At 38.2% G+C, this 25975-nt stretch overlaps 1 protein-coding gene across 10 annotated transcripts in view; it reads left to right on the plus strand.

The window, feature by feature from the left end:
- USP54 (ubiquitin specific peptidase 54) overlaps positions 1-25975 on the plus strand; it is a 91665-nt gene that overhangs the window by 51216 nt on the left and 14474 nt on the right. For 8 of the 10 annotated variants that reach the window (XR_013775158.1, XR_013775159.1, XM_079312737.1 and 5 more), the window contains 13 exons: positions 7116-7250; positions 8362-8475; positions 8638-8720; positions 10515-10620; positions 12550-12696; positions 13867-14016; positions 15283-15451; positions 16676-16846; positions 20868-20999; positions 21293-21673; positions 22700-22934; positions 23640-23779; positions 24784-24957. Coding sequence is in view for 8 of the 10 variants with exons in the window: in XM_079312737.1 (XP_079168863.1) it covers positions 7116-7250; positions 8362-8475; positions 8638-8720; positions 10515-10620; positions 12550-12696; positions 13867-14016; positions 15283-15451; positions 16676-16846; positions 20868-20999; positions 21293-21673; positions 22700-22934; positions 23640-23779; positions 24784-24957 (2137 nt within the window). In the remaining 2 variants the exon portion in view is untranslated. Of the gene's footprint in view, positions 1-744; positions 847-7115; positions 7251-8361; positions 8476-8637; positions 8721-10514; positions 10621-12549; positions 12697-13866; positions 14017-15282; positions 15452-16675; positions 16847-20867; positions 21000-21292; positions 21674-22699; positions 22935-23639; positions 23780-24783; positions 24958-25975 lie in introns of all 10 variants that reach the window. The other 2 variants (XM_079312740.1, XM_079312741.1) reach the window with 1 other exon arrangement.

The following is a 25975-nucleotide window of genomic DNA, read 5'->3' on the forward strand; positions in this document are numbered from 1 at the left end:
TGTTCTTCAAGGGAGATTGCTGCGTGTCCTACCAAAGCCTGTTCCAGAAACTCTTTCTCTGGGTGATACTGTGTCAAGCTTTCACTTTTGTTATCCTATGTAAAATGCTGATGTGTGTATAAATATTTGAAAGTTCCCCCCTCCCCCTTTTTTGCTATCAAGTCAGATAGCATTATAAAGGTGAATTATATGGGCTGTCACTTGACTGTAAGTAAAATTGGGGTGCAAACCTCCCCTCAACCCCCAAAAACACCTCTGGGCAACAGAAACATAAGCTGTGTTGTTTGAATGCAGCTGAAAATGTAGGGGTATTCTCAAGGGACAGCCCCAAAATGTGGAGATTCTCACATTCATCTTCATGTACTCCTTTAGCAGGCAGTAGAAGGGGGAGAAAGGCTGTTCAAGGTATTTACTCATTCTCTGCTGCCCTCTGGATCAGTGTTTTCAAATTGCTCCATTTTTTTTTCCTCCTGTAGAAGTCTGTCTATCTGGTACATGTTGTTTGTAAACCTCTGTAAGACAAGTGGGATTATGTGCTTAATGTGCACCTAATACTGCAAGCATCACCAAGAGCATGTTTTGTGTCCCAGGGCAGCAGGGTCATCCCCTCCCTTCTGTGCTCATCTCTTCCCCTGCCCCAGCTCTCCTTTCTGCTCTGGAAGCCTTTAACTGTTGTCCTGCCAGAGTAATGCTGGATTAGCCTCCAGGTCTTTGACATCCTCTTTTTCTTGAATCTTGCCTTAGGCTTTGCTAAGATGAGGGAGAAGAAGTGGCTGGATCCAGTGGGAACACCAGAATTTGGAGCTCTATACCATGCGAAAATCTCCTATTAGGGTCTGGGGAGAGGTAATTAGCCTTGCATGCTGTCAGGTGGATCTGCCCAAAATACTTGTCCAGATCAAACAAGGTGGAGGCAGGACATGTTTACTCTTCTTCAGCGCATGCTGGCATGTTCAGATTCCAGCCTGGCCTGGGAAAGGGACAGTGTTTGTGGGGAGAAGCCTATGTCACTTTCCCCACTTCACTTCAGGGTCCCTTCACAGCATACCTGACACCATCTGTGTTGTACAGAGAGGGTTCCTGCTCTTCTCCTACATGGCATGTTGCTCTGAAGGTGACATCCTCTTCCTTTTGACTCTAGAGGAGGATAGTCTTCTCTAAGCTAAATTTAGCCATGGAATAACACTGATGAAGTATTTTTTCCACACTTTCTTGGCTTGTCGCAACTGTTTCTAGGGATTCGGATGTCATGCAGAGTATTTGCTGTAAATGCTCAGTTAGATCTCTAAATATTACTTATAATTTCAAATATGGGATCACAGGACAGTGATGTCATACCTGATCAAATCACATTTTGTTTTTGTACCATATTGAAGGCTTCCATTTCACAAATTCTTTAAGTAATTTTAAAATGTGATGTGCTACCTGTCCGGTTTTATGTAGCTAGAAAATGAACATTGAAATCATTCCAGATATGCATTCCTTGGTTATTTGGAAGGAACCTCTTGCATCAATAGCTATAAAAAGAGAGAGCTGCAGACTCTGTGCTGGAATCCCAAACACTCCTCCTTTGATGTGGCATTATTTAAATCTTTTTTTCAACACACAAGCTGTCCTTACCACTCTGTGGTTTGCCTGCCATAACACTGGAACAGCTTTTTGATATATTATTTATGTTGAAGTCTACTGTGATTTGGTTTATTTTCCTTTTTTCAGTGTGACTTTGCTTTGGTATTTATCACAGCTGGAAGAGGGTAGGAAGGGGGAAATCCGTCCACTGTACTGAACATGCCACAGAGAGTTTGTTCTCCTTCCAGGGATTGTACTGGGAGCTCAATAGTGCCAGGATACAGGACAGAGTGTTTTTTGTAGGTCACAAAAAAGAATGTTCTATTGATTGATAAATTCTAATAGGGCTGGTCTTTTCTGTTGTTTTGTGATGTGCAACAAAAGCAGGAAGAATGTGAATTTTCTGTGTAGAAATGATGTTGTTTAAGGTGAAAAGGGGGAACAGTAGGGTTTTACAGTGCTTTAAAAAGGGGAGTGACTGTAACAGCAGTTGGTTCTGGTAAGCCGCTTGCTTGAAATGGAGTGATTTATTATTAAATGTTCATCATATGGTTGAGACCCTAATAGGTTGGTTGCAAAGATTTTGTCCTCTGTTTTATGGTTTTGGTTTTTATTTTTTTTCCAAATTACATTAGTATTTCAGGGTAAAACAGTAGTCAAAATAGATTAAATAATTGCTTTTATTGTTTCAACTTTTTTCTTCAGTTGGCACTTGCAGTTAACTGCCTGCCAAATAAACTAGCAGCAAGTACAGTTTCCTGAGTTAATAAGCTAGTAATTGAAGCTTCCAAATAACAATTGGCTGTTTTAATCTTGATCAAGCAGTTAATGAATTGTTACCTAGTAGATGTGCATATTCTATGATTTGAATTTCTTTTCCTGCCACCATCTAAACAGCACTTGTGGAAAGTATTATTTTTACTTGATTTTAGAAGTAGCCAGGAAAGCCTGACTTGACAGTCTCTATGGGGGACCTGATCTTAATATTCAGGGTATAGTGTGAGTACAAATGGAAGAGACATAAAAAGAAAGGAATAAATGGAAATCTAGGTGGATTGTTACCAGACTTGGATGTTTGAAAAGAGATCAAAAGACACAAAACCAAATAGATCTAGAATTTGTTGCAGCCTTGAAGGTGAATGTAACATGACGAAATGTGGGGAAGAAATATGAGCTAGTGGAAATACTGTGGGTGGAGGCTGATGTATTTGGATAGGAGAAAAGTGATTTTTAGCAGCCATTTGAAACTGGTTGTACTGAGTACTAGGCTTCACTGGGACAGTGTGATGTTCTGAATGAGAGATTAGGTACTACAAGCAAGAAAAAAAAGGTCCACTGAATTGAGCAGGGTAAGAAGGGCATGCTATTGAAATAGAGAGAAAGCTTAAAAAAATTATGCAAACAAAAATCCCATCACCAAAACCCAGAAGCAGTTGATTAGTGTAGGGAATACTAAGGCATTTGAGGGGAACGTATTTTGTTCTTTGAAATACCATACCACTAGAGCTGCAGTGACATCCCTATACAGAAGAAACTTCTGTGTAATTCTGGAAGGGAATAGTTAGTTCTCAGAAAGCTGCCAAGAACACAAAATTACAGTGCATGAACACTGTTCTGATTCAGTAACTGTTCCCTATTGTCTTCACCCATCAATTTATTCTTATGTCAGCCCACTTTTGCATGCTTGATTAAAAGTCACATGTGAATGTTTATCAAGTTTGGTTTGTTTCATCAATAAGGTTGGTTACACACTGCAGATGCCACTTTACCCCAAATAAATGGAATACTTCTTTTCTAGGGAGGAAGTTGATTCCAAACACTATTAAAGATAATTGGGAGCAGATCTTGTAAACTGTGGGAGGTGGGGGGGGGGGGGGTGTTTCACAGTTACTGCGACTTTGACATCTTTAAAAGAACTTCCAAAAATGCATGTCAATTCCACTAATTACCTAAAACAATACTTGCTATCTTTATTCTCTAAACCAGGTGAAAAAACTTGATTTATGATCCTGCATGTGAATTTTAGTGTTCTGAAATAGCTTCTAGGTTTCTTGAAGTGTTGCATGATAAATGTTCCTTGTCTCTAAACTTAGGTTGTTTTTCTTTATTTGATACTTGGTCATTATACATCTAGAATGTTCATACTGATCCCTACACCTACACTTCCCAAAGTGGAGAACATTGTTTTGGAAGCCCACTGACTCTGCAAGGCTTTGTTCTGATGTGGTCAGAGGCCCAGCTGTGTAGTAGTAGAAAGGATATGAAGCCTTCAGTTTAAAAACTACAAAAAATACCTTCTAATTAGTAAAACACAAAGTAAGGCCCTACAATCAATTGTCTGAGATGGTTAAGAAGTTCCAGGTTTGCACCCATCTGAGAGCAGGAAAGATAACGTTGTAATTGGAGTTGATCTCTGTCTTAGCTTGTAGACTGAACAACATGCCAAGAACATGTCCTCAATGTAGAAATCAAAGTACTGCTATTAACAGAGTATAAGTAATTCTTAGATTTTATGTTAAGCTAATTCTTTTTTTGTTCTGTATCCTTGATTTTAGTTACTGAAAACAGGTAAAATAGAAGAAGCTTCACATTTTCATGGAACTTTTAGCAGTGTCCATTCATAACATTGCCACAGTTAGGGACATTCTCATTTGTGTTGGAATGTAGGCATTGAAAGAGATCATCAGTGCAGTGAGTACACTGATGGAATTTCTACCATCTGCAGTTTCAGAAGTTAAAGTTTTTGGAGAAGAACAAAGTTTGAATGTTTCATATATGAAATTGTCATGTTCCATAAACTCTTGGAAGAAAGGTGCTGTGGGAACTCCTGGGGCAGAATCAGGAGTGCTTTCCTGGTCTGCACCCAGCTGGCTTTCATACTGTGTACAGAACCAGTGTTTGAGCAATTAACAGTATCACTCATAGGCAAGACCTTAAATTAAGGAGGGAAATCTCACTTGGATAATGTAAAGTGATGAAATTGCAGGAAATGCCACACCTGTCTATCTGAGGTTGAGAGACAAGAAAGACTTGTTCTGAAGGAGAGTAAAGGACATATCTTGAAAAAGAAAGAGGAATCAACCCCAACGATCCCATCACCCCCCCAAAAAACCCCAAACCAACCCCACTGAATGAAACCTAAGACAAACCAAACTTTCCTGTGCTCAAAGTGCTTTTGACTCCATTTGAGGTGCTTTTGGGACTTCCTTACAAGCACTGGGTTATAATGTGCTTGAAATTGCACTGTGCAATGACATAATAAGATTTGATCTTTATTAGATTAAAATGCACAATTGCTCACTGGATTTAAGATTTTTTTTTTCTCTTTTGTTATCTGAGTAAGACTATATACCATTGTGTGCTATGTCATTACAAATTTGAGAAAGCGTTCTTCCACATGATACAGGGATCTGTTACATCCTGCTTTTTGCATTCTTCACAGAATTGGCATTGCTTAATTATTTTTTCTTCCATGGTAAGTATAAAGATGTAAGTTTAAAAGAAGAGTTTCAGTTTCCTAGTTTGCTTCTCCTTTAACCTAGTTTAGAGCTGCATTGTTTCTCACCCCCCAGGAGTGCCAGCATTTCAGGGCTCTCATTGAAACAAACCTTCCCATCAGCTCATGGCAGTGAGGTTGTGGACCAGTTACTAGACAAGTGTGTCAGACCTATGAAGTGAGATTGAATAAATGGAATAAACACATTTCTGAAGCACAGTTGTGAATATTTTGAAATGCTCTTAAATTATTTAATGTAAAATGTGAAGCAGGATAGAGTTATGTTTCACTGCCTTTTTTTTTTGAGGGTCACTGAAATGAGAAAATTCACTAATGAAACATGAAACTTGCTCAGTTATCAGAGTGACAGAAGTGGCAATCATGTTTAAGTGCAGAGACTTTGTCATTCTTTCTATTTTATATATGTATATATAAAGGATAACTGAGGAGGGGTATTGTCGGTAGTTCATGAAGTATGATACTGCCTTGTGGCTTTGTCTTCATTACCCTTTTCTCATGATTCTGTAATATTCTAATAAAGGCAATAGTAGAAAGCTGTAGGTTTCAGCACAGTGGGCTGTTTTTCCATGAATGAGCACCTTGAGGACCACCAAAATAAAAGTTGAAGTAAAGAGAGATAGGCATATTACATTTATTTTAGATTTTGTCACCCGTATAATTCCTATGGGCAGAAATGGCAGGGGAATGCATGGAGGGTGATTCGCTAGCTGTGCTCTGCACTTTTGCCAGCTTCCTCAAAACAGACAAGATTGTAGCATTTGGCAAACCTCCCAGCTTACCTTCTCATTTTTTGATAAGAAACAAGTAAGAAGAGTTAAAGGAGAGAAAGATTTAGATTATTTCCAATTAATGTCAGTCCTAAGTATGTTAAGGAGAAGATTCTGTAACTAAAGGAAGAAGTGCTACATTAATTGCTGCAGATTAGGATAGATTTGAAAAAAAATCAACCAGACAAGCCAGTTTGAATTTTCTCCTTGTTTTACTAGGTTTAGAAAGCAGAAATGCAGACTGGTGCAAAATTAAAGGTGATCCCTTTTTCCTCTCTTGCAGTTTGAATTGAGCTTTTCCACAGTTTTTAGAGAAATTGTGAGGAAAGTTTTATAGGAAAGGACAAGCAGAATTTTGAGATTGACACTGATGAAGATGGCTGCTTGTCATATGCATTGAGGTAGAAAGTAGAGCACAGTGGTGAAGGGAAGGATGTCTTGTACTAAAATAAGGACTAAAAGTTTTTTACTTAGGCTGAGGATCTTGCATACAGAATTATGTTTCTGTTTTTGTAGGAAGGGCACAGTGCAAGTTAACTGTTCAGGTGTTGTTCTGGATATTTCACACACGTGTGCATGCAAGCACACAAAATATGAATGTGGTCATTTAGTCAGTTGGGAATATGTACAGAACTTCCATGCATGTAACCCACACTTCAGACAATAATGTGTCTCCTTAGAACTATTCATCCTTGCATTGGTTGTTACCCAGGTGATGTGTGAGTTACAGTTATGAAAATGCAGGTTTATGGCAGCAAGTGAACAGCTGGCTATACATAGAACTTACATTCCTATTCATGTCGTGCCTTTCCACTTCTGCATGCTGATACAGTCATCTAATTCTTACCCACTTGGACTTATGAAAGGTAAATTTCTTAAAGTGTGCAAGTATCAAGTTGTGGAACATGTTTGGAAAGAGTTGCTTAGAAAAGGGAGCATGGCAGCATGGGTAAGCTGGAATTGGGAAAGTTAAATGGAGAGGGAGAGATGGGAATAAAAAGTGTGAAGTTTTGGTGTTCGTTGCATTTGCTTCAGAAATCAGGTTTGGAGAAGGAAAAGTAGATCCAAGGAAAGGAATAAGTACACAAAGGTGCATATGATTTCAAAGGAGGAACTTTGATTATTTTCTCTTGTAGTCTGTGTATTGTACAAGTATCTGTGTGTTGCAGGATCCAAACAAGTTAAATGCTTGCTGTTTGTTTTCAGATTGAGTCATATCTTGAAAAATACAGTAATTAACTATCTTCCTGGTTTTTTATTAGGGTATATTCAACCAGTTTCAGTGTAGCAGTGAGAAGGTGCTGCCTTCTGATGCCCTGCGCACTGCTCTTGCAAAGACATTTCAGGATGAGCAACGCTTCCAGCTGGGCATCATGGATGATGCTGCTGAATGTTTTGTGAGTATAACTGAAAGATGGTTTAACAGGCAGAGATGTGGCCTACCACTGCCCAATCTTCCCTGATTTTTTTTCCCCACTTAATTTTTTTCCCCTCTATTTATCCTTTCCCCAAATTGCAACAGACTTTTCATATCTGGGCATGGAGAGATCCCCAAACTAATGATTTGGAAATGGTAATATCATTGGTAACCATTTTTACAGCTTTTTTTGCATATGTACTGCTTGCCCTCTCCATTCTGCTTTAGATGTGAATTATGAAAAAATTGCACTAAAAGAAAGATTCAGGATTATAGTTTTAAAGATCACCTCAAAAGAGTGAAAGGACATTTTGTTTGCCAGTTATTCTGAAATTGTGTTTTCACTGGAAAATATTTCAAGGATAATTGTACAATATTAGAGCTGTTTTGCCAAATAATTAATCTTGACCTGTTTATAACAGGCCTTTAAACCACCCAGGCAGCTAGTAGTGTTAGTGAAAAGTGTTCTGCTTGAAGAGTTTTCAAGAGATTTCTGGCACCCACAGATTAATATTGGCAACAGTGGGAGGAGAGAAGATCTTGGGATAAGAACACCTAGGAACTTCAAAACAGGTGTAGTTTGTAGTATGAAAAGGACTGAACAATTCCTAGATATTGTTTCATACAGAATTTAGCCTGCCTCTTCATTTATTAGTTGTCCCCCTTTTTGATAGAATGTACATGATGTGGTATATTTCAAAGCTCTCATAGAATATAGAAGTTGATTTATTTTGTGTTGATGAGAAGTTAGTGTCTATCCAGTGATTTTTAAAACTGCATAGGTATTCTGTTATATTTGGTCATATGCATGGATTCTTGAGAACTTGACAGAAATCAGCAGCAGAGTCTTCAACAGTACTAGTAGATAGAATAAATGGTTACCTGATCCAGCATTTCAAATCAGAAGTGGAGGGCATTTCCTTTTTTTCCATGAAATACCAACTTCTGTGCTTTTGAAGTAACTTTCACAAATTTGCAGGAGCCTTCTGTCTGTAACATGATGGCATCTGACATGCTTTTGTGATTTATATCTTGGCTTTTGTCTGCATTTGAAATTATCTAATGCATTTTTCTTTTTTTCCTTTGGCTAGGAAAACCTGTTAATGCGAATTCACTTCCACATTGCAGATGAGACAAAGGAAGATATTTGCACTGCACCGCATTGTGTTTCCCACCAGAAGTTTGCAATGACTTTATTTGAACAGGTGGGGTAATGATATGTGCTTAATACCAAGGGCCAGTTCCCAAGTTTTATATTTTCTTTCATAAAGCATGCATTGCCACAGTAAAGAAATGTGCAGGCAGAAGTGTTGCAGTGGAAATACCTGTTTAACCTTTTCAATGTGTTCTGTTTTCTATCTCTTTAGTGTGTTTGTACCAGTTGTGGTGCCACCTCTGATCCGTTACCTTTCATCCAGATGGTACATTATATTTCCACAACCTCACTCTGGTGAGTTGAGTTTTTCACAGGAAACCTTCCCCTCTCCTTTTTTCCCCTCCCTTTTTTTTTTCCCTTTTTCCTCCCTCCATACTGGTTTTGCAGTTGGATCCTGATGATCTTTATTGATTAAATGTCTAGAATATGGTTTGTTCAAAGTTGGCAGAGCTTTGATAACTGTGATAAAGAGCATGAGGATTCAGTGAAGCAAAAGATGGCAGTTTAGGCATGGATCAGTGTGTCTGCTTGTTTATGATTCTGCATCTTGACAACTGTAGTGACAAGGACTCACATACATTTTGAAAGACTTTAATGTGTGAGCAGGTGATTTAAGAAGACAGATAAGAGAAACAGCAAGAAAAATTACATTGAAAAGGACCTTTGGACATCTACTCTCTAAAGCAGGGCTAACTTCAAAGCCAAATCAGGGTTGTGTGTAGCTGAGTTTTGAAAGTGCCTAAAGGACAAAAATTATGTTACTTCTCTGGACTGCCTGTTCCATTTCTGAACTGGAGGGTTTTTTCATTCTTCTTGGTGACCAGGGCTGTTACCTGATAACTAAGGGAAGATGCAGGAAGGGAAGTTCTCTCTAGAGGTCAGACGTGGTTTGCCCTCAGTAAATTCACACTGACTGCTCTGACTCCCCTTATCCTTCACGTGCATGATTTTCAGGGGGATTAATTTGGTCTGTCCTGGCCCCAGGTGGTGCAGTGAGACTAACCAGCCTGTAGTTCCTCAAATCCTCTTTTCTTGCATGAATATATAGATCCTGTTTAATCTAGTTATGGGTGAATGGCCTGGTCTCTGTGACCTTTTGTTAAAGGCAGTGCACAGAGCATGAGCACCAGATCTGTTGCAGGTTGTTTGAACTAATGCTGGAGAAGTCTTCATTGAGTAGGTGTCTGCTCAGTTAAAAGCTTTCTAAATCTGATCGAGGCAGGAGTCTGTTACTTGTTTCTGAAATCTTTGTTGGGATTATAACGTCTCTTTAATGTCTGGCATGTGAGATACGTAGTTACAGAGCCTGAAAAATTGTCATGAGAACTGCTGGTTGCTCTTCACATGAGGTCTTTTAAAGGGTACCACTCTACCTGTGTAGCAGGAGGACTGTAAAGCATCCCAGCTGATGCCTGCTGTTCCATCAAGCTGTAGATTTTTATTAGATTCCAGCAGATACTGTATATGAAAATATTGCTTATTAAAAAAAGGGGAAAATAGTTATGTAAATGGTATTCAGTATTTTTTGGGAAATATCAAAATAGATCTTAAGTCATGCATTATTTTAGAAATACCAATACATACTAATATATTTATTTACCTCTGAAACCATTTTAATCTTGAACATGCTTTGAGTGCTAATACTCTTGAGTACATATTGTCATCTTTCTGTCAACTTGGACAATGAAATAAATTGGGTACTGTGCTATTTTTTGTTTGTAATTTATTCAGAATGTGTCTTTCTGTGCTACTTTACTATAATTGTGCGTACTGAAGGGGGCGCATTTTGAAGCAAATACTTCATTTTGAAGCCAAGTATTTATCAAAATGCTTAAATTTTCTTTTAACATACAAGATTTAAGCAAAAAAATCTATTTCTATTTTGAGTTTTACTTGTTTTCTTTATGCAGTATTTTTGTGGAAGATGTTATGTGGGGTTTTTTGTACTCCAGTATTAAATGTAAAAAGTGTTGTGTATTTTAAGTTTCTTAACTTCCAAAAAAATTTAGGTGAAATGCATACTAGGTTAGTGTGGGTTTGTGTTTTTATTATTAAATTTTTGTTTTCTGTACTTTGTCTGTACTGAAGCAATCAAGCTATTTGTATGCTGGAGAGGCGGGAGAAACCAACTCCAGACATGTTTGGAGAGCTCCTGCAGAATGCCAGCACTATGGGAGACCTGAGAAACTGTCCAGTGAGTAGCCTTGGTATTCTTTGGGTGAATTCACTATCTCACAGTTACTCAGTGATGGAAGGGAAAACTTAGTGAGGATGGGTGCTTCTTTGACTGGCCACAAGCATTAAACACAGGAATAAATGCATATTTTTTATGTATATCTTGTTAGATTGCTGAAGTGAGAGTTCAATATCTTGTTCTGCCTTTTAATAAATATGCAAGAAGTTACCATCAGACTTTTTTTTACATATTGTTTAATAGGTAGGGCAGGAAACAGCTGCAGAGTTGCTGCTTCATGTAATGCTACTGTTAGGTGCAATAGCTTTAACAGGAGGGTTTCTGTACTGGTCCTTGGGGCCAGTGTATTTCCATTTTATACTTGGCTCTGCTCCCAGTGTATAACTCTGAAAGCTTTAGTAAAAGTCTCAGTTGAAATATATACTTTTTAGTATTGGCAAATAATGGCTTGCTTATCTTACTTATCTAAGTAAAAGAAATTAAGATATTTTATTGTCATTTAAAAGGTGCATATGAGTCCAGGTATTTAATAACCAAAGAATGTGAAATTTAATAGAAATACATTATTGGTCAGGGCAAACTGCTATTTGACTGTGAAATAATCAATTGGATTAAATTGCATACCAGCATTTGCTGCCCCTTTTTTAAATACTCAATAGGTTTAATAATCTATTGAGGTTTAGCTAAGAGTTGCCTCAAAGTTATGCAAAGGAAGCTTTTTATCAGGATGCCGTGTTCCTGTTGTCATGTTGAAAATGCTGAAGCAAAGAAGATAATTTGAGAGTAAGATAGGTTGGGAGGTAATAAGCAGAATTGCTTGTACTTTAAATAACACTTTCAAAAGATGTGTGAATAAATTAATCTTAATATTAAAACCTGTTATCTACATTTAAACATCAGAGTCCTCTACAGTTTCTTTCTGCTTTTATAACTTTTCATTTTTGCCGCTCACTGATTGTTGGAATTGAAATTCTGGTTAAATTTTCTAGATTGCTTTTGGGGAAGAGACACTTTGTGATCTCTTCCCTGGCTTTAGTGTCAGAAACTATTATATTCAGTTGTGAATCTGGGCTCTGTAGACAAGAGAAACGATTATTGGTATGGAAATGGGTTTTTTTTCTGCAATCTTGTAGTGCGACCTTTGTGATGTGCTCAGGGAAAAAATGAATGTTGGAAATGGACATTGTTATAGTTTTTGTTGTTTCCCCCCCCCCCCCCCCCCTCAGTTGCAGCATTGACACCCATCTTCCCCTGTAAAATGCACTCATACTTATTTAAATAAGTAAAAAATGGGAAGAAAAATTGAAACAGGAAATAAGAATTGCAGAACTCCTATGAGTTACTAAAACAACTGTTACTACTCTCCTGATCTTCCCCCTGCTGTTCTCAGATTTATACAAATACTGGCATAACTATACTGTCTAAGATGGGATGTTTGAGGTACCATGTAGAAACACTCCAATTTAACAACAAAACAGGACTTTTTCTTCTTTTTCAGCAAAGCTGAATTTTCTTCTGACACTGACATATAAGGCAATGGTCTCTGTACATACAATTTTTAATCTGAGATTCTGATCAAAAGTGACCTTTCTGTCCAATTCCTAAAAATGTTACTGGGATCTTTCATGTACGTTTGCTTATCTTTTTTTAAATAAGCTTGTTTTTGTGCTCTACATATTAATCATTGTCAATAGCAGGAGGAAGAATTGGCAGTGTTCACTTTAAAGCTTGGGAATGCAGGATAGTCTTGATAGCACATCTCATCTATGACATGAGAAGTTCCTATCTTGGTACTGAGTATGTCTGCTGTGTTTCACCACCTCCTCTTTGGAAGCTGTACTTCTGAGACTTACACTTGTTAGTGCCTTGCCCTGACATTACAATAAGAAAAGAATTATATTCAGTGTTTTGTTTTATTTATATGCTCAGAGTAACTGCGGGGAGAAGATCCGTATTCGCCGTGTGCTGATGAACTCGCCACAGATCATTACCATTGGCTTGGTTTGGGACTCGGACCACTCTGATCTGGCTGAGGATGTCATTCACAGTCTGGGAACTTGCCTTAAGCTGGGAGATGTAAGTTTTTGTATTTTGGCACTACTTACAAAAACTGTCTTTTTCATGGTGGTCTACATTAGCAAATGGAGAAAAATAAAAGGTTGCCACCTTCACCTTTTTGGTGTCCATAAAAAGAGGAACAGAGGGCAGAACCAAGGATCTGATCTGTCTCTAAAAGCCTTAGAAGAATCTGTGAACTGTGTATGCTTGAATTTCTGCTATGTCTGAAACTGTAAAAATACTTTCAAGTGAAAGGAAATTCTGGATTGGGGTTGTGCTGTTGCAATGAAAATACATATGTGCTTTTTCATTTTGAAGAACAGAATTTCTATTTCTATTTCTTTTGAAGACAAAATGTGGTTTTGTGGTCTTTGGGGTTGATTTATTTTTTTTTTTTTACCTGTAGCTCCTTGTTTTGGTGAAATGCATGGTCATAAAGTTACTTGTGACTGAACAGTCCCTAAGAGATGGTGGCTTGCACTGTGTGATTGAATGACAGACTGAATGAAATAGGACCTAGATGTTTGTCCTCTGGAGGATTCACTTTACATTAACTGATGCTTTACAGCTGAATTATCAGTATAGCAATCTGTAGTTGTGTCTTACTGTAGCATTGAGATACTACATAAGAATTAATATATGTACACATTATGTAAAAAAAAAAAAAATCCTTTTGATCTGCTGGTATCTTCAGCTGATCTTTCATTTGTTAGCAACATGAACTGGTCCACACTAAATTCTGGATAGCCCTTACTAAAGTTAGAATAAGTGCCAACTGTTTGCTGTCCAAACCACTTTGTTTCTGCTAAAAGGAATGAATGATTTAAAAAGTATTTGAGACAATCCGCAAGCATGACACAGAATACAAATTTTCAATAGAGCCACTTTCAAATTATGTAGCAGGTATTTTACCGTTGTTGTAAATGTCTTCTTCAAGTAGACACATGCTCCAAGTTCAACTCAATTTATGAGCATCTGGTGAGTTGGTCAGAATCCATTTCTGCTCTGTGCCTCTGGGTTGCTTAAGCATTGCCTGATTATTTACTTATTGCTCTGTTTTCTCTGTCTTTTGAAGTAAAAGCCTGACACGTTCCCTATAGTACTTTGAGGTTTTGAACATAAAGCAGTATGTAAAATTCTGAACTCTATTAATTTCTCCTTCTATTTTTCTTACCTCCCTTCTTGAAGCTCTTCTTCAGAGTAACTGATGACAGAGCAAAACACTCAGAACTGTATTTGGTGGGAATGATCTGTTACTATGGAAAACACTATTCAACCTTCTTCTTCCAAACTAAAATCCGCAAGTGGATGTACTTTGATGATGCCCATGTCAAAGAGGTGAGAAAAAATGTTTAGGAAAGTACTCTGTTGGAAATTTGTTAGCTGCTTGTGTGTAAATCCATACTGTTTTCTGCAGATTTTGAGAGGTTTTTTGCTGGTTTTCCGCTCAGGATCCACAAATTTGTTACTCCGCTTTTCTCAACAAAGTGAAGTGTTTTCAAGAAAAGCATACCAGAGATCTCAGAAGCCCTATTTTTAGTTCTGTTCTGTTGGCTTCCAGTCTTGTTTTTATGCTGTTGTTTGAAAACGTACAGTTTGCTTGTGCATACAGCTAACACCCATGTCTTTCCCTTGCTGACAAGCAGTGTAGCTGTTTAGTGCCTGTTGTTGAACTCTGCTTGAGTGTCTATATGCTAGTCTTCCCTAGTGCCTGCTGCCAACAACAAATTTTCCGCTCTTCTGTTAGTGCTTTTTTTAACCTTTTCACCAAGCATGAGGTCCTTGACATTAAAGACACCAGTGCTGGGATCTTGGCACAACATTATAACCCATTAGATTTTTTGGCATTGTTTCATACCACTCTCCTTTTTTCCTTCTAGTCATGGAATCACAAAAATGAGAGAGGAAAATTTTCTCCTGTAGTTATGCCAAACATAATCTCAATGGGGAAAAAAAACTCTTAATGCATTTGTTCGGTCATACTTCTTAGCAGAAAAATTTGGCAAGGATTGGTACTGCAGTGCTTTAGCAGAATACTCACATATAGAGCAAATTTGTTGGAGTAATGTTCAGTATATCAAGTGAAACCTGTATTAGTAAATGGGGAACATTTGTGAGATTAGTATTACTATGTGAATTAATTGCATGGCCTATCAGTGCTTACAGAGGTTCTGTCACAGCAGGAAGATTCACACACTTGAAGTATTTAGCTTTGAGTTGAATTTACTGTCCTGATATATTTTATTGTTGATTTTTTTCATTAACAAATTATTCTGCTTTTTGGTGGATGCAAAGTTAGAACATTTCAGATGATGAAAATTTTTTTCTGCAAAAAAACATCTGAAAGAGAATGATTATTTTTGTAGTTGTATTTTTAGGAGGAATTGTAATCAATTTAGCCATAGGATGATGAATACCTGGATTTTAATTTGGTTGGCTCAGGAGCTTTCTTGCTGAGTCCCAGTCAATGCTGGCTGTAGAAAGAGTTAAAGTATTTCAGTGGAAAATCAAACTATAGAAGAATTGTGATGAGGGAAAAGAGAACTTATTCTAGAAAACGATGACCGAAAACCTTACTTGTTTTTTTTCTGGTTGTCAATTCAGATTGGTCCAAAATGGAAAGATGTTGTGACAAAGTGCATTAAGGGTCATTATCAGCCTTTGCTGCTGCTCTATGCAGATCCAAGAGGAACTCCAGTGTCAACACAAGACTTGCCCCCTCAGGTGGATTTACAGCAATATAGCAGGACTTGCTATGATAGTGAAGACTCAGGTAAGCAATTGGCTCTGTGCCTTGTACCTTCACACTAAAATGCAATGTGTGAAATGTTTTCCTTCTTTGGAGCATATGTATTATTGTCAGCAGGGGTCCTTGTTGCTTATTAAAGCTTGTCAAGAATTCTGAAGGGGTTTTCCAGTGTTTCATCTCTCTTGGTTTAAGACTGTTGATTGTTTGGATAGCAATCTTTTCCAAAAATGTTTGGAGAAAGAAATTGGGGGATGAGGGAAGTGAAGGACCTGGTGTGGTGTGAGATGTAGAGAGGAACACTAACCAATGGCTTCAATAACTGAAGTTTCTGATTTCAAAAGATCTAAACTGTTCTTAAATAGGACACTTACTGCAGGGCTTGTTCTCACCAAAATTGTGAAGTGCTCTCAAGGTCAGTGTTTGCAGTTAAATGTTAGAATAACTTCCTTTTTTATTGTATTTTTGTCTACTTTAATTTCTCCACTCAGAAATTAGTATGTAACTCATACTCCTGTGTATTAAGGAGTGTATACATCACATGTAAAATGTCCAACAGTCTTCAAACTGCTCAGATTTTTTACCTTTATTTACTTAAAGTGGGAGATTGCCATTTTCACCTTCTCTAAGGAGTTCAAGTATTACTGTACTGAAACTGAATCATGATGTTTCATACTTTTCAGTAGGGATCAATGCTGGCTTGTTGAGAAGGAGCAGATTACTTTTAGATAAAAGTATTTCAGTACAAAGTTTATGCCAGATAAGCTTTTGATTTGTAATAGATGAAATCTGTTAATTATTATAACATAATGTTCCTGTTACCCTTATTAGTATTTCATACTTGAGTAATTTTTTTACTTTCCCCTAAGCAGTGTTTTATATTGTAGCTGCACTCAACAGTGTTGAAAGTTAACAATAATTTAAGCATGGTACTAATGTGTACTTCTAGTCCCATGGATGTAATTTAATTTTGCATATTAAGAAGATTTGATAAACTTGGACCAAAAAGGAAGAAAATAAACAGATTTTTTTCAGAAGGAATGACACTGTCTCCCTGCTTCTAAATGAGCAGACTTTTTGCATAATCTCTCCTGTTCTTGAGTATGAGTTAATATCTTTGGTATTCTGTTTTTTTCTGTAAACTTTTGTATAGTTGCCCCTGCTGTCTTTTCTTAGCCATTCTTGACTTTTATAATAGCTGGAAATGATTGAAATTTGACATTGCTTCCTTGACATTTCTTTCTTTCCCAGGGAGAGAACCTTCCATCTCAAGTGATACCCGGACAGATTCCTCTACAGACAGCTATCCTTACAAACAAGCACACCATGAGTCCGTGGTCAGTCACTTCTCCTCTGACTCCCAGGGGACAGTCATCTACAATGTGGAGAATGATGCAGCTTCACAGAGCAGCAGGGACACAGGTAGCAGACACCATTGCATCTGTATGTGATCCATTGCCATTAGATAACATGACTGCAGTAGATTCCAGTTGAAAATATCACTGTATATGCACACAACCTTTAATAGAATAGCAAACAGTGTTCAATATCCTGAGTTTTTTTATTTGTAATGAACAGTTGGCATTCACCAAAAAAACCCCCATGATTTAAAAGTCTTGTTGGCTTCTGTAAACTTGTGTCTAGCCAGACAAGCATTTACAGATTTGTTTTTCTGTTATCAACAATATTCCCTGCTCTGTTATATAATTCTGTGAGTTGGAGTCTGTGCAGCCCTGTTGTAGGGTTTGGTAAGTGTTGTGTGTGCTGCTTATTCGTCTCCAGGCAGTTAGTTCATTTCAGGAGTTGCAGCTGTCTGGGAAAGGTGCTTTCATCACCAGAGTCCCTCTGGGAACTTGGGAACTAAGGCCTTTCTGTGTAAGTGGGTGTTGGTAGTATTTACTGCACCAGTGAGGAGCATAAGATAATTTCCTGCCTGTGCCATGGAAGCAAGTTTAGCTGGAATTTCCAGTGAGAAGACAGTCTGTGTGTGTGTGTATATATATATATATTGTTCCTTTGGGCAGCTGCCTGAACAACAGTCTGCAGTCCATAACAGTTTTCCTGAATGCTCTTCAGTTGAAAAGAGGTTAACTGGAAGACTAAAGATTTGATTTCCTCAATTATTCATGGCCAGTGTCCACAGTCAGCCTGTTTCTGCATACAGTAACTTCTAACATCACTTCTAAAAAAGTAGTGTATAAGTTAAGATCAGACTTCTGATCAGACTTCAGACTTTCTATCAGACAGAAATAGGATCTGCTATTTCTGTTTAAAAAGTTATTTTATTATGCCTTAAATAGATTTTCTAAGAAGACCTAAGAGTAGAATCAGCAGCTGTTATGTTGCACCAGAGTGCCAAAGCTGTCATACTGCTTTGTCCTTTTATTTGTAAAATTCTTCCTCTTTTGTATCATAATTGGTTCATTTGTAACAATCTATGGTACATCAAAATCTGAAAAAACTGTTTTGAGTTAATTTTATTTAGTATTCTTTTGTTCCTCATCAGAGATCTGAGTAACTGTAATACACAGGTTAAGCTAGCCCAACAGTCCTTCCAGTTTTAGCAAATACTTAATGCTGTAGGGACCAGTTGTAGTCTTAGGTAGAGTGTGAGAAAGAAAAGAAAGTTGGAGCAGAAATTGAGTGATGCAGAAACAGAATGTGTTTGTCTTCAGCAAAGAAGACAAAATTGAAAGAGCTAGTGATATACTATTTAAATAGTATGCAAAACTGGCACAGAGTTTATTGAATTAGGTTCCTGCCATGCAGAAGTTGTCAGAAAAGGAGAGTAAGGGGAATAGTCACAAACATGTAAGCATGAAGTTCAGCATGTAACCTTTTGTTCTGTCATTTTTAGTGACTTTGTCCTTTTCTTTTTCTTTCTTCTCCTGTTGATTCTATCCTGTGTTATTCCCTTTACCTTAGCCCATTTCTCCACCTAAATTCAGTTGTCCTTATCTTCCCTGATTAAGCCTTAGCTATGGTCAGTCTGTCCCCTTAGCTAGCCACTCGTCTGGGCATTTCCCCTCTTTTTTCACCCACCCACTGCCTTTCCAAAACAAAGTCGATCTGCCAACTAATAGAACTGCTCTGTCATCAAATGGTGATCCGTGGGGCTATAAAGAAGCCATCCACACTGACCTGCCAACTGAATCGTTCTGGGCAAGAGCAGGATTCTTCATTTTATGGCCATTTACCCACTACTCCAGCCCAGAAAATTATGGACCCTATCCCACATCATCCTTCAGGGAAGGACCACCCTTGGGTTGTATGACCTCAGGCTCCTGGGTGCTTCAGAATGGGGGCAGAAGAGTGGCTGCATAAGCTCTCTCTTTGTTCCTACCCACCTGTGCTGCTGAGAAAAATGTGCGTATCTGGCTGCCCAATTCATGCAACTGAGATTTCAGGGGGAGGGAGTAGAGGGTGTTCTGTCTTAACCCATTTGATTTCATTTTCTTCTCTAACATGCTCTTAGACACACAGCTAGCTCCTACAAAACCAGACTTTTCCTTTGATATTGCTGTTTGCTTGTGAAGCCATCCCATGTCTGGAGGATGAGATATTTAAGTGATACACTCACCAGGAGACACCTCTTAAGCATATTGTTAGGCATTCAGAAGTCCTGGCTTGTTATTTTAGTGAATTTAAAAAAGTGAGTGTTAAGTGTTAACTAATATTATTGGAATTTTAATTCCTATTTTCATGCATTATGTTGGATTTAGTCTTTTGTTTCAGACTGTCCAAGTAAAGACAACAAAGCCTGTGTCCTGTGGAGACTTCTGATTCTTGACATCTCCATGGCTATTAAATGTCTGATGACAATGGGACAATATTTAGAGTCTTTGAAAGGAAGAGAAAATATTAATGCAAAACTAGCAGCCCTCGTTCTAAAACACTGAGCTGGGCTTTATTCATACAAACCCTCAGCTAGTACTAATAACACTAAATACTGGCAAACAGTTTATCCTATGGTAGTTAAGGATGCCAACCAGGTAATGTCTATCAGTTTGGAATTTTTAGAGACATTGTGCATGCTGAAGTGAAGCATAAGTCTCTTCTGTCTTGAGGGGAGCCACTACAGGGATAATAAAATTCTTGGAGTTCCTGAAGGAGATGTGGCAGGCCATGCTGTGAAGGGAATAGAAAAATCCATCAAAGCACAGTCATTTAGTCTCCAAAATGTTACACATCTTTTAACTTCATTGCCAACATTTCACTTCTGCTTCCTTCATTTCTATTATGTAGTCTGCTTGTTTGGCCACAAAACCATTCTTTGCTTTGCAAATGAGAAGTGAGCCTTGTGTAGCTTGCTTTTTATTGTTTGGATTCCTTCCTACTCTTTTATTGTAATATCTTGGTAGCAATTGTTGTTGCAGTGAATTGGTTTTTTAACTGTTGATGATACAATTTTATATGTAAAATCTGCTTTTAATGTTGTTGATTTTGATGCTAATCTCTAGAGCAGGGAGAAGGCTCAGGAGAGCCAGCTATGTAGTCTGCTGTTTGCTATTAGGGATTTTTGTTTCCTATCATCCTGTGCAAGGTAAAAGTTTGTGATATAAAGGCTAGAAAAAAGTCTTTGTAGCTTATCATAAATTCCCTTCTTATCCTGCATCTCTGCTTGGGACTACTCACGTGAGTAAAGCCATGCGTGTGTTTGTGCTTGCAGGCTTAGGATTGTGACTGTGTGAGAACCATAGAATTAAGCCAAGGCAATACAGAAGACTTGTGATGTCAAATAGTCTTAATTCCCATTTGATGTGAGGAAATGGGGAGTAAATTATGTTCAAGAGAAGATACTGGCTCTCAGACTCATAAGCTGTAGTAGAGGGAATGTTGTGTGTCAGCTGATCCATGTTCATGGTTTGTGCGTGTGCTCTTAGCTTGTGGCAGATGTGAATTAGCTGGCTTGGCCCTTGAGAGCCAAGTGAGGCTTCTTCACTGTAGACTAGGCTAACTCAGATTACTTAGTGTTTGCTACAGGCAAAGAGAGTGTAGATGAATAGTTACTGCAGAGCAGCTGATTATGTGCAGTAATATATTATTAGATGGTAACTCATTCATGTGTTTGAGTCTTTATTCAATAAAGTAATGTCTGGCAAGCTCTCCTCAGGAGTTTCATGTTCATAGTCATTAAAACTGACAGCAAGAAAATGATGTCCTTAGACAATTAGAAGACAAAGCAGAGTCAACCTTTTCCTTGGCCCTTGGATAAGCTGTCATTAGCCAGAGTCATTGGAGTGGCTGTATTATTCTTTTATGACCTTAAAAATGGAACATCCTCTCCAAGACAAAACCAAAAACTTACAAAAACTAACCTAACATGCCAGTTAGTGTTGGACTGTCTGCAGTTCCTAAGGAGCAAGAGTCCTGCTGTTCTTAGCACAGTGAGCACTTGATCTGAAGGCTCTTGTCATCTCTACTGTGTTCTTCCTCCTTCCAGGCCACCTGACTGACAGTGAGTGCAATCAGAGGCATGTTTCAAAGAAGGGCTCGCTGGCAGACCGCAAGAGGAGTTCTAGCCGCTCTAGGCGGAAAGGAGATGAGGCTCAGTCATCAGGATACCATAGTGAAGGCAAGAGATGTTGCTTTATTTTAAATATCAATCTTTCTGAATGTTTTTATCATCTCAGTGTATATATACAATTGCCTCATTGTTTCTTCCATCTTTGTCTTTATTTAGTCCTGTCTTTGCTTTTTGTTTAACTCTGTTTTGGTTGGATATTTGTTTGAGGAGTGTTAATTTTTTTATCATCATTTTATTATTTTGGATTGCGCTTTTCAAAGTCTGCATGAAGATGCTGAAAGTAGGACTGCTAGTTTAATTGAAGCTATTTTTGTGGCTTTTGCTGTCTCCATGAACTGCAGGAGAAACCTTGAAGGAGAAACAAGCCCCCAGAACTGCCCCGAAACCATCCAGCAGCACCAGCAGGCTGAGGGAATTTAAAGAGACAGTGAGCAATATGATCCACAGCAGACCACAGCAGATTTCCCAAACCATGCAGAATTCCCCTCGTGGAGGGAATAGTGTGGATCAGGCAGAAGCACGACCCTCAAAAAGCCTGTCTGCACACCCTCGAGACTGGGAAGTGGAGAGTACCAGTAGTGAGTCCAAATCCAGTTCATCTAGTAGGTACCGGCCAACGTGGAGACCCAAAAGGGAGTCTCTGAATATAGACAGCATCTTCAGTAAAGACAAGAGGAAACATTGTGGCTACACTCAGCTTAGCCCTTTCTCTGAAGAAGCAGGTAAGAGTTTGAGAGGAATTTATTTCAGAATGTGTGGGAAGTGAAATTTTGAATGCGGAATTCAGGTCAGTGGTGAGTCATGTCTGAAGACTAATTCCTGTGTGGGTATTCATAGTGTATGTATGGTAATTCTGTTTGATTTCTGTGCGCTACGTTTCCTATCTAAGGAAAAATTATGGGAAACAATACCATCTACCCTGCTTAAATGGACACAAGCTGTATTACCAAGTGAATGAAGTTCATCCTTTGGAGTCAGCTTTTGTATTGCTGTGCTTTTTCCTCTGGCTCATCATGGTATTTTTATTTGATGGCTCAGAGTATGGTGCAGGAAGTATCTTGTATATCAGCGCAGAGTTCTTGTTGTGAAGATAAGAGCCTGGAAGCCAGTGATGATTTATCTGGGAAGATTTTACAGCAATGCAATTTGTACCTGAAGACTTTGCTGGCTTTGGCAGTTGAAAAGAATTGGGAAGCATGAAGGAATATGTAAAGGGAGGGTGAAGGGGAAGAGAACTTACCTTTAGGGAAGGAAGGGAAGCAAACAAGAATTAAATGGAAAGACCGTGAAGTGTCTAAGGGCGAATTAAAAAAAAAGTTTTCCTGTCCTCTGTATAATCCATAAATGTTAAAACAAACAATGTAAAAAATGAGAGCATCTGAAGTAGATATGACAGAGTACTGGAAATGCAGTTGGATATACCGTAAAATTATCTTGTACAAATTAAAGTTATTATGGGGAAGAAAGGATTTTCATTCCAGACTTAATTGTTACCTCAGGGGGAATATAGTATGTTATACTAAAGGGGAAAGATTCAAAGATAAATTTGTTGAGCAGATTATTGCTCAAAATTGCTACGAAAGCTGTAAAATTATGGCATTTTTCTTGCTTAATACTGCAGGTTTTATGTAAAATTAAGGATGGTGCTTCTGATTTAAGCATAGTGAAAAAGCTAACGTTTATGGGTTGAAACTTAGATGTTATTGAAACTTAGATCTTCTATCAAGCTATATTGTTTATCTTGACAGGTAAAGAGCTTACTGAGAAAGAGGTGAAGGAACACACTGTTCATGAAACAAGGTCAAGCCAGTCAAATGTCAAATACAAGCGTGGTGTGCTGGGCCGGGGCCCCCAGCACCATATGGTGGATCAACATCCTCACCTAATACAGAGGATGGAGTCTGGCTACGAGAGCAGTGAGCGCAACAGCAGCAGCCCAGTTAGTCTGGACATGCCCTTGTCTGAAAGCTCAAGCACCCACAGGTAGATTTTAACAAAATTCATGTTTTGAATGATTGTTACATAATGGTGTAGAACATTTTGCAAAACAGTGGTCCTATTTTTAAATACAGCTTTATTGGGATAGGGAAGAAAGAGTAGGGAAATGGGAGCCTGTTCTCAGTATAGGCTCCTGCTAGTGAGAAGAGAAAAAAACAGGGCTCGAATGAGCAAGAAATATGGTCTAAAGTGATGCATCTGAAATAGTTGTGATTTAAAAGCTTGTACTTTGAGTAGCTCATAGCCCTTTTTGTTCCAATTAAACCATTGATTCATTAAACACCTTGTACAAAATGATTAATCAATAGCCTTGTATAGAAATCTTAGTTTTCAGACATACTTGAAATATTTGAAATAGACAGCACAGTGTGTTTCTTTCCTTGACTTAGGAAGCTTCAGATAATCACAAACTGGCACTGTTTATGGCCCGAATGTGTAAGAATCTTTTCTGAACAACTCCTGGACCACAGTTTTAATATAAATTGTTTAATCTTACAGAGGAGAATAGAATTACTGTCCTCTTTGTTAACTTTGTCTTCCCCTGTTTCTCCAAAGATTTTCTTATGATTGACTTCTTTTAAAATTAACTTCAAATGCAGGTATATGTTTGTGTGGATACAAAAAAGGTAGATACACTTTCTCCTGGAGAGATTAGTCAAATGGTAAACTTTAATTACTTTCTTCTTGGAGGGATGTTCATATGAAGCGCCCCAGTGCGTTTGTTCCCGCTTGGCGTAACATCCCAAAGTCTCACAGTAGCAGCATCTTGGAGGTGGAGTCTGCATCATCAATTGGGAGCTGGACAAACAGCCCACACACCATGGGAAATGGTAAGATACATTTGGTGGGGGTGGTTATACCCCTGAAATTAAATTGTATCGGAGTTGTTCTTTACTTTCTGGAGGTTTATGTTCACAGGGAAGTTATAAGGAAAGGGAAAAGCAACTTTGAGGAATGTAACAGTTTTACAAGAAATAATGATAAGATTTATCAAAAGGAATTGCAAAAAATTTTTTTGGAATATTCATTTGATCATGTTGCTCTGGCATGTCTTTTGTGTATTGACTTAACTGATAAAGTTATTTTTTCTGTTCTTTCTTATAACTCGATATTCTTCCATCAGTCAAAAATACCCTCCCAAACTCAACTTAGTGGAGTCCTGAAAACAAGCTTGTAATTCTATACAAAATTCAAAACTGTCAGAACTGTGAATGTTTTTTTACAAGCTGTTTGGACTGAGCTATAAGCTTTTCTGCTTATATATCATTCTAAGCAAATGCTTTATTCCAGAGAGGGAAGGGAAAGGCAGCAGAGGAGACATTTTCTGAATACTAGTAATAATTGAACTGAGAATGACAACTGATGGATTTCTGTTGTGTAGGATATTGAGGTACTTTATTTTCCTCACATTTTCATCCACTGTATGCAGTTAGATGAAAAATATCTCTCTTGGAATCCATTTAACTTCCACAAGCTAATGATCTGGTTAATTTGGCATAGCATTATTTATAAACACAGTAAGAAGCCTCAATATTTCATCATCAGCTTAGGGTTATTTCTTCCAATGATTCTCTCTGTTTCATATGCTGTTTTCATGAGTCAGTGAATCCATGGGCTCTGCTGCAGAAAATCTTGAAGCACTACTGTATTGGGTGGGGTTTTATAAGTAAAATTTAATGGAACAAAATTCATGTTCTATAATTCTGTGGTCTTAGACATTGTAAATTTTTACCTAATGTTAATTTTATTCTCCACTAATATTTCCTTGTCTTTTTAGGGATACTTTAAGTGATGTAGCTATCAAAAATGTTTGGGTGGTTTGTTTGTTTTGAAGGTGGAGACATCTTTGTTCCTTTAAAGAGTGAGCTGGATGAATTGCAAGAAGAGGTGACAAGGAGAGCACATGAGCAAGAACTACGGAGAAAAAGAGAAAAGGAAATGGAGGCAGCAATGGGCTTTAATCCCCGTCCCAGCAGGTTCATGGATCTCGATGAACTGCAGAATCAGGGTAAACTTTGAATGAAGCATACTTTGCAAGATGGTAGTGCTGAAGTTTTTTGAACCTTAGAATGTAATTTCCTGTTTTAATTGTGTGTGTGTGTGTCTCGCCACATCCACCCGTCATTACAGTTTTGTACCTTCAGGTAGTGAAATACTGTCCATTTCAAACCTGTAGAAGGTTTAAAACCAGTTTGGTATTTTGACCAAATTTCTTTTTAAAGGAGAAAACAAAGTATTGTAGAGATATTCTTAACACATCTGCATTTTTCCATTTTTTCAGTGATATACACTGTTAATAGTATTGACACCTAGATTTAGCTGTAAGCCTTTAACCAGCATCTTGGAATGAGCAGGGCTGTTTGTGCCTTTCAGGCATCTCAGCTCCACCTGCAGCAGAGATGCTTCATATAAACTATTGTTCTGTTTCTGTTTGATTTTAGTACCTTCGTAGCCCTAAGCAGTTGTGCTTTTTCCTGCCCTTGTGCTTTCCAGTCTTTGTCCCTGCCTGTCTGTGCACCCACATCACAGGTGTGGGGACAAGTACTCTGTCTGGACCTAATTGAGAATATGAGCTGAATTTAGGTTGCCTATCTTTTCTAGGGGTAAAAAAAAAAAAAAAAAAAAATTAAAAAACAAAGTTTGTCTTTTCCATGACTCCTCATCTTCCTGGCAGGAGATGACAGCAAAACAGGTTTAATTGAAAGGATGCAACTGGAGCAGAGGGAACTTTACAGGATTCACATGTAATATCTTTGTTTTAGCCTGGGTCTCTATCAGCCAGTAAGAGGATTCAGGAGAAAGGTGCACTGACCCAGTCAAGAGTGAACCTTGAAACCTGCTGGAACACTTAACTGGGGGTTGTTGCATGGTGCACAGAGCCAAGGAGGTGAACATCTGGGCTCTGCTCCAACACATAAATGTATGCATGGTCAGGGCAATCCTATTGTGGTATCCTGTGTTGCCTGGCTTCCTGGCATCCCCATGCTGCATCCTCCAACCTGATGCAGAACAGAGTTGAAGTTGCT

Source organism: Erithacus rubecula (assembly GCF_903797595.1).
Source record: "Erithacus rubecula genome assembly, chromosome: 9".
NCBI classification, from domain to species: Eukaryota; Metazoa; Chordata; class Aves; order Passeriformes; family Muscicapidae; genus Erithacus; species Erithacus rubecula.